Below are 9020 nucleotides of genomic sequence, written 5' to 3'. Positions count from 1 at the left end.
GCTCCACAATTGAAAAAGGATGTGGAGAAGCTTGAGAGAGTCCAGAGGAGAGCCACGCGCATGATCAGAGGTCAGGAAAACAGACCTTACGACGACAGGCTGAGAGCCATGGGTCTCTTTAGCCTGGAAAAGCGCAGGCTCAGGGGTGACTTGATGGCCACCTATAAGTTTATCAGGGGTGACCACCAGGATCTGGGAGAAGGTCTGTTCACCAGAGCGCCCCAAGGGCTGAGAAGATCGAACGGTCACAAACTCCACCAGGACCGATTCAGGCTGGACATGAGGAAGAACTTCTTCACTGTCCGAACCCCCAAGGTCTGGAATAGACGGCCGCCGGAGGCGGTTCAAGCACCCACTTTAAACGCCTTCAGGATACATTTGGATGCTTATCTTGCTGGGATCCTATGACCCCAGCTGACTTCCTGCCCCTGGGGCAGGGGGCTGGACTGAATGATCTTCCGGGGTCCCGTCCAGCCCAAATGTCTATGAAATCTATGACACTCTGACACTATTAGAAGCACCAAAATGATGGGCATTGGTCAGTGTTGATGCTACTAATACCACAACGGTGACTGCAATGTACTTAAACGCTGCTTACATTAAGTGTATATGGGTGCGTCTACACGAGAGGTTTGCTGCATGGTAGACTAATTACCTGGAGAGTAAATGTCACGCGTTGACATGTGCATCCGTATTAAGCTGGACCAAATTAATTTACTCTGCAGCAGGATAGTACTTGTAAATACTAGTAAAAAATGCTGCACGTTTGATGCGCGTTAGACGCTGCCATGGCTAGCTGGGGCATGAGGGTGTTTCAGTGCAGGGGCTGCCTGCCAACTAGCCGCATGCTGAAGCACCCTTATGCCCCAGCCAGCCCCTCCACAGTACGTTGACCCAGCGGGGAGTAGCCATGGGCTGGCAAGCTGACCCCCGGAGCTCCCTGCCAGCTGCAGTTGCTTTGATCCAGCTCAACATGCTGTGGTCCCATGTGTACGTGCAAATGGCACACCCAAGAGCAATAAACTCTGGAGCAGTAAGCTCCAGAGGTTATTTCTTCGCATCAATATGCACGTGTAGATGTACCCTGTAAGTGCATATTCTGTATATGTGTGTAGGCTTTTCTAATCCCAAGGTTAAGAAGTGGCTGGGGAGTCTGGTTTCCCTAGATCACTTCTTATTCTGGAAATGTGGGTCTGATAAATTCAAAACCTGTTATTTACCTATTTTCCTACTAGCACATCACAGTTAATCTGAGATGTGTATGAGAATTAGATTTCTGATTCATCTGAGTTCTCTTTCCTCTTTGTATTCTGTGTCTCATGTATACTATGCATGTAGTAACCAGAGCCGGTACAGCTTTGTCCAGGAAAAAAAATTGAACAATGTGTATGTTTTTTCCAGACTGCTTTCCATTGCTCAAAGCAATCAGTAGCTGTTCAATTTGCTGCAAGCCAGCCTTGTTCATAATAGCCTTTTGAAAGCATTCCCTCAAGCTCAAAAGTCACCACCCACCTACACACACTCTCTGTTTATTCTACTCTCTCCATCCTCTCCTTTAAATTAGGTTTGTCTTGGTTAGGACATACTGCTCAGCTTGTCATCCTTCTGCTAACATTTATTCATCTCTTTCCTTCATTCTCCCTGCTTCCATTTGGTCGACCTCTTGCACCCTGAGCTTAAATATAGCTTGAGTCTTTGTCAGGACCTTCAGCACAAGGCCATCCTAGGTCATTCTTCTTCTCAGAACATCTCCTCTGCCTTTAATTTTGTCCATAAAACCCATGTCTTTTGACGACCTCTCCAGAGCTGACCTCTGCTCCTCCCTCCTTTCTGCCTTAGTTTATTTTCAAATTTGATAAATGTAGAGCCTGATACAATGCAGGTATTGCAGATGAAAACCTATTGCACGTACCATTAGGACTTTAATCCACTTCCATCAAAACTGACACTGGTCACGTTTTGGAAACTAGTTCTGAAGAAAACTGGTGAAAAATCAAAACGGGTGCATTACAGTTTGGATTGTCTCTCCTGATATAGTCCATACTTACTCTATAATGTATTTTAAGTACAAGTCTATGTCTGAATTAAATTTGCACTATGTTGCTGTATATGGGATTATATATGAATGTGGGGACGACACTTTTCACTGCTGCTACATATTTTGCTTTTCTTTTTAAATCCAGAGCAGGTTTGAACTCATTTGATTTGAGGACTGATGATAGGAACACACCTCTTAATCCTGTGTGTTTTGAATCTTTTCTTGAGTGGGATTTTATATGCCAATCATTCCAGCGATTTGTCACTTTTACAATCTATTTCAAAAAAATGAAATTCCAATTTGGGCAGACGCCCCACCACTTTTTGCGTAGAGAAGACTTCATTTTCATTCAGGAGTGAACTTTTGTGTGGAACTTTTCTTGCGTGTATTAAAGTTGCTAAAATCAAGTTATTTTCTCAATGAGACACGCAAAAGTAAATTGAAGAACGTGAGAACAACTTTGTCCCTCCCTATTCATGGTACTTTGTGTTCCTCTTTTTTTTATATAAATTCCAGAACATAACATTCATAGTCCATACTAATTTCTTTACATCCATCCTTGGGCGAAAGCTGGATGAGGACACAGAAATTGTTCCTAGACTTTGAGTATGAACTTTAGACGAGCATACAGAATTTGAGTGGCAGGTTTCGCAGTTTATTTTAATGACCTGGTATATAGCCAATGTAAAAGAGGGGCAGAGATGAGACCTAACAAAATGGAAATTTCTGGTGAGTAGGTAGAGAAAAGAGAGTGTGGCATGTTTAACATGCTGCAATGTGAACCTGCATGGCCTTTTATGCAGGGAACAGTCAACTCAGTAGCCTCTGGATGCCCAGCAGAGCTCCCTTTACACGTGGCATTTCCACCTACTCTCCTAATCGAAGCCAGGAGCTGTGGACATTTTTGCAAATGGAAGGAAGAAGTTAATATAATAGGTTGCATTTCTGAACATCAGCTCATTATTTGGTCTGATGTTCAGAACATTTCGCTCAGCTCACTCATCCGTTGTAACCATAATATTCATAAAGCGCAGTTTCTCCGGGGGGTCAACTTACTACCACTGTTACAAGTATGTATTTGAAACGTCTCTCGTGGCCTAGGCCATAATTGCTGGTGTGTTTTCTAGGTTGCTTGAGGATGAAATCGAACAGCTTCACGACCACCTTCGAGAGGTCACAGATGAAAATGGCAGACTGTACAAACTGGTGAAGGAGAGGGACTTTGAAATTAGGCAGCTCCAAAAAACAATAGGGGAGGAGAGATTGGCCTTGTCAGGTAAGCAGAACACATTCATATCCTTAAAACGACAGATTGATAGGCCATAGACATTATAGAGAACTAGGGCGGGAAGGGACCTCCAAAGGTCATCTTGTCCAGTTCCTACTGGATCATTCCTATCTAAACCATCCTGTACAAATTCATAATCTAAGCTCTTAGTAAAACTACCATCAGGCCTGATACAACACACGAAATAACACCCTAACCTGTCACAACCAAAGCAGGGAGACCACAGCAGCCAATGTTATTAATAGACACTCAAGTGATCCCAGGTAGGGATCCCAGGTATGCAACACCCCCCCTCCCGCCCCCAGTCTATACCAGTTTAACCATGGGGTAAAATTCCTTGCTGATCCCAAATATAGCACTAGGTCTGAGCCTGAGCCTCTAGCAGAAACTGCATTTGCTCACTAGTAAAAACGGGTTTTTGTATGTGGATAGCGCTAATAGTTTGTAGTGCACTTAGATAATGAAATAGTCACTTATCTTGCCATGTGCTGCTTGCTACAGCTTCTTCCTCTTTCAACCACACTATAAAGTTTGAAAGCATTCCTGCAGGCCTGATTTTCAGAGGCGCTGAGCCTCTGAATCTCCCGTGACGTTGTTTGAGTGTGGGGCACTCAGCCCTACAGAAAATCATGTCCTGTAGCATTATGACTGTCATAATTCCCTGATGGTGATACTGAGGAGAGAACGAGGGTTGCAGGCCTAGTAAACAAAGCCATTTATAAAAATACTGCAGTTTCTGAGGCAGTCTAGAGCTGTCCTCTCTCATGTTCCCTTGGCTTTGTTATTTGAGCATCCTATTCAATTGATTCATTTAAACTGATGAGGCCACAGCCTCTTAAATTTGCTTTTCCATTATTTTCTGTTGTGTTCCTCATCACTCCAGGGACTGGACAGGCTGGGGTTTGAAACCATACACAAGTTTCTAAATGGTACTTGTGCCATGATAAGGACTCCTGTGTTTGACAGCATAGCCAAACTTCTTCCACGAGATGTCAGTGTTGCCCAGTACACCAGTGACGCTGGGGAAGGGAGGGAAAGGATAGAAACAGTAGTAAGCAAAACTAAATGATGCATAAATTATAGCTCTGTGTTTATTATTTCCATCAGACATCTGAGAGGGACAGTGTGGTATAGGGGTTAAAGCTAGGATGTTAGGGGACAGGAATCACAATTTCTGTTTCTGCCTCCCAGGGCAGCTTTGTGCAAGTCACCATTTGCTTCAGTTTTCCCTCTCTGTAATCCTGAGATGATGATCCTCACTTGTTTCTCAGGAAAACCCCAAGCTTTAATTAATGTGAGCATTGCAGCCTGAGACTCTCACATGCAAGTGCTGTTTCTGATTAGTATTGATTATAACAATTACCACTACCATGATTTATCATGGAAAGAAGTACTGGCTCCCAGAGGAGAAAGGAAACACTGCATCCTCTGCAAGAAAAAAGGGTGGTGCAGATATTTTCTTTATCATCCATTACTTTTTCTGCAAAAATGTTTATGTGGTAATGGGGCAGAAATCTGCCCCGGCCCACAGTCTGCATGGCCCTTTGAAGTGAATAGGGCTGTGCTGTCCCCAGTGGTTGCATAAGAGATGTAGTATTGCGTGGATACTTAGCACTTCATCCAAATTCTCACATATCCTGGTAAAAAGCTCTTCCAAGAAACATACAGCATTAGAGCAAAAGGGTAGACCACTAATAGCAGCACTTAGTTTAAATCCCTATATACCATATACAGATTTATTCCTAAGGTTTGTCACTGCACCCCCAGAGAAACTGTCATGAGTTAGGACCTTTTCTTCACCCAGGTGACATGACAAAGCCCAAATGGTGTACAAGCCTGGTACAGTGGTTACATTATCCAGCACATTAATGAAGCCACTTGTGGCAGGGAAGTGATTGAAACATCTATTTAAGAAGGCGAAGTAGCATTCAGTGGCTATTAAGATTCCTTTTCAAAGTGCATGGGAAGTTTAAGTGGGCATGGTATAATTTTCCAGTTAGACATTATCCAGGACACCAGACTCAGCAATATATCCATCTCATTAGAAGAGTGAAGGCATCTTGCAAAGCTAAGATCTGTGTTTCAGCAGCTGCTCCAGTGCCAACCTGCCAGCACAGGCAGTGCTTTGGCATTTTTACCAGGTCATGTATATATACTTGGGAACAGACTTTCATAGTGTGAAGGTCAAAACACCGGTGCCTTGCTCACATTTGTGCTCACACCGTTGCTACTGCTTGGGTAGCTGGATCCATGCCAGCAATTGCTGAAATTAGGGGGGTAATTTGCTGGCTCTCCTGACCATAAACTTGCAAGGGCCACTGTTTGTGCTGTACACTGATGGACCCAGCACTGCAATGCCTCCAACACCAGTGGTTGTAAGCTAACTCAAAGAGCTGAGTGACCCAAATGGCATCATTAACAACTCTCTCCCTCTAGCTACACACTCTCCAGACAGTTGTTCTCGGCACAGATCTGAGAAAGGGAGGCTAAGCCATAAAAATACAGCTTCCCAGAGGCAGAGAAAAAAAGCATCAAGCAATCTGATTCTTGCACCTAAGCTGTTCCTCCATTTTCTACCTTTTTGTTTTCTCAGGAACGTCTGGTTTAGCAGGGGATATCGCAGCTACTAAAATAGTTGAACTGTCCAAAAAGAATCGTGAGCTAACCGCTGAGACCGAAAGTGAAAAAACCAAAGTGAAACAGCTGAATAACAGAGTCAAAGAGCTGGAAAGAGAAGTGAGGCGTCTTTTTATTGTCATAGCAGAACTGTGAAATCGCACCAGTAGCTTTTTGAGGGTAGCTTCCTCTTGGAGAAACTGTGTGTTTGAGTCATGTGGCTACTCTCAGCTTGTTACAGCACCAGGACTTACTGTGAGTGCTTTCCATCTCTGCCCTTGGCAGGATAGATGGACTCGCTCTCTTCACAGTGTCCGTGCGCACTGGAAGAAACAATGGCAGAAAGGTGGGAATAAATATAACGAGCCAACGATTTGTGAAATACCATTCATCAGAAAATGCAATCAGGACTCGTAGTAGAGATGATATCTTTTATTAGACCCACAAGATTTTTGCAAAAAAAAAAATCCTTAATTGCAAGCTTTTGGGCACAAACACCCTTCATCCAGCATTGGAGAAAAGATTGTAAAAGTTTTCCTGGGTAGAAATGAAATCATCAGAAATACAAAAGTGTATCTGAGAATGCAGCTGCTTGTCCCTGGTGATAACAACAGCAGTGTTGTAATGATCTTTCCTCAGTTATCTGGCAGTCTGTAACCCAACCTCTGCATTTATCGTCATCACAGAAGTGCCAGTCCGGGATTAGGGCCCCACTATACTGTATTCTGTTCATGTGCACAGTTGGATGCAGTCTATGTGCTTAACAGCTTCCAGTGTAAATAGGAGGGCCAAGCAAAGGGTGGGAGGGAAGTGAAAGCACAGAGAGGTGAGTGATTTACCCGAACCCCACAGCAGTTTAGTGGTAGACCTGGGATTCTCATCTCCTATCTAATGCTCAATTCTGCAGGCCATCCTACTGTCTACATCACCCTTCCTAAAAGGTTTGCCACAGGTCTCAATTCATCAAGCAGATAATCAAGATAATAAGATAATCCTGGTGGGATCATACAGTTTCCATTTCTCCCCTTCATTTTGCACTCTGATTGCATTTCCCCTTGCAATTTGTTGTCCATAGCTCTCCCCTCTGTAGGCAGGAGGGAATTAGATTATATGAGAGGAGTTCTGCACTCCAGCAAGCAGGAATAATTAGTGAACGGTGCCAACTATCACCGGCTTTCAGAGACTGAAAGCAGAACTTAAGCCCTTTAGCTCTATCCAAGCTACAGAAGAGGGATTTCAGAATGATTCCAGAGCCTCAGCCAGGGGGTGAAGCTGCAGGTTTTCTTCTTAAAATGCCTTTGGAGTCATTGAGCTAGCACGTCTTTCAGCATACACTGCAAGATTTTTCTGTGAAATGGGGGAATTGGACTTGAAAATCTACGTTTTACAAAGCGGGGTCCAATATGGGCGCCTTAAAAGTATGTCAGATCCTGACCTTCATTGGACGTTATCTGTGTTTAGAGGCAAAAACATAGATGCCTGTTTTGTGAACTTTGTCCCATTGGAAACATCCCTCAAGGTACCAGTGTTTGCCAACTAATCCCATGGTTCCAAGCCAAAAGCTAGCTGTTCTTTTCGCAGTAAAATAACCCAGCCTGTCTCAGCAAAGATAGAACCGCAGGCATATTTATTTGAAAACTTAGCAGTAGAGGAAGACATTTTTGTTGGAATAAATAAAATCCATTTAGCCCATCAAAGCGGGTGGTGTTACACTTGCTGTCTACTCATTAAAATATAGCTGAATCATCTGCCATGGAAATACGCTTTGTTCTCTGCATGTACTCTCTAATGGGTGTTTGCTTTGGTCTTCTCCAGCTCCAGGCAGCCATGGGAAAAATCCAGTCTCTTGGCGGCAGTGACTCAGAAATCAAGCAATCAGCTCTGAGGATAACAGAAGGAAACCTGGTATGAGTTTTCCTTATCTGGAAAAATTCAGAAGTTTAACTAGAATTTTGCTCTCGTGTTGTGTAGCTTTTCTCCTCCTTTATCTTTGCCATTGGTTTTATAAGCTGTCCTAATCGTTTTGTATCCAAAGAATCATTGAGTGAGTTTGGGGGGATGATTATAGTATCAGAAGAAAGCATTTACTGACCTTATTTGTTCATCTTCCCTCCCTCCCATGCTGCTGTCTTGAATTAAAACAAGCTCTTAAAACTTACCAGTTTCAATACTTGTCAAACGAGGCCTGATCTACATTTACCTGTGTTAACTGTGGGGTTGTAGAGTGGGCAACTGACTTTTTTTAAGTGTTTTGTGCGTAAAAGAAACACGAATTGTTCGTTTTTAAGATGCCCCTCTCAGACTAGAGCCCTGGTTTGTTCTGGTTTCCTTTCAGTAATGCTACCCAGCTAAAGACCAACTCAACTAGACAGTCTAGTGGAAGGGTGGTAGAATAGTCATTGGAGAAGTAGGATGACTCAGAGCTTAAAACTCAAGGCAGAGGTGCAGACTTCCTGGCTATATTTTGGGCTCTGTAGTGGTTTGACTTTGTGGGATCCATAAACCACTGAACTGGTCTTAAAGGCCTTGCTACAGGGTAATTTTGGGCTGCTCCTGGAGCTCATAATCCCTGGACTGTCTACACATTAACATGTTAAAGTGATTTTAAGCACTCCTTATGCAGCTCAAAGTTATGCGACTCCAGGGCAGGATTGTCTCTGACCTGTACTATCCAGCTCCTGTTCCATTAAGGTGTAGCCACTGCCCACAGATGCACCACCCCAGTATCCCAGGATCTCTTAACTCTGTAAGTTCGATCTCTTCAGCCCAGGAAGTTGAAGACCTCCAGTGTCCCCAGATCTCTTGCACTGCCACCCATAGTTGCACTAGTGGCAACTCACAGCCAGCTCCTAGTCCTGCCCCTGCTCACCAGGCCTCTAGTGGTAAGTCACAGCTGTGCAAGTAGGGGACAGTCAACGAAGGTTTCTAGACTAACAGTGTGACTGCTCCAAACTCCAAGCTAACACCAATCAACATTTGTGCAGGTCACAGTGTAAGGTGTAACAAAGTCCTAAGCCTCAGTTTCCCCATCTATAAAATGGAAGTAATAATAATTACTTGTTTCTCACTAAGCGTTGT

At 43.7% G+C, this 9020-nt stretch overlaps 1 protein-coding gene across 2 annotated transcripts in view; it reads left to right on the top strand.

Annotated features, from left to right (window-relative positions):
* CCDC13 (coiled-coil domain containing 13) overlaps positions 1-9020 on the top strand; it is a 30375-nt gene that overhangs the window by 1140 nt on the left and 20215 nt on the right. For both annotated transcript variants that reach the window (XM_019529279.1, XM_019529273.1), the window contains exons 2-4: positions 3166-3314; positions 5920-6062; positions 7758-7847. In XM_019529279.1, the coding sequence (XP_019384824.1) occupies positions 3166-3314; positions 5920-6062; positions 7758-7847 (382 nt within the window). The remainder of the gene's footprint in view (positions 1-3165; positions 3315-5919; positions 6063-7757; positions 7848-9020) is intronic.

This window comes from Crocodylus porosus, unplaced genomic scaffold (genome assembly GCF_001723895.1).
Source record: "Crocodylus porosus isolate Cpor-Errol unplaced genomic scaffold, CroPor_comp1, whole genome shotgun sequence".
In the NCBI taxonomy this organism is placed as follows: Eukaryota; Metazoa; Chordata; order Crocodylia; family Crocodylidae; genus Crocodylus; species Crocodylus porosus.
This window is presented reverse-complemented; position numbering and strand designations above follow the sequence as displayed.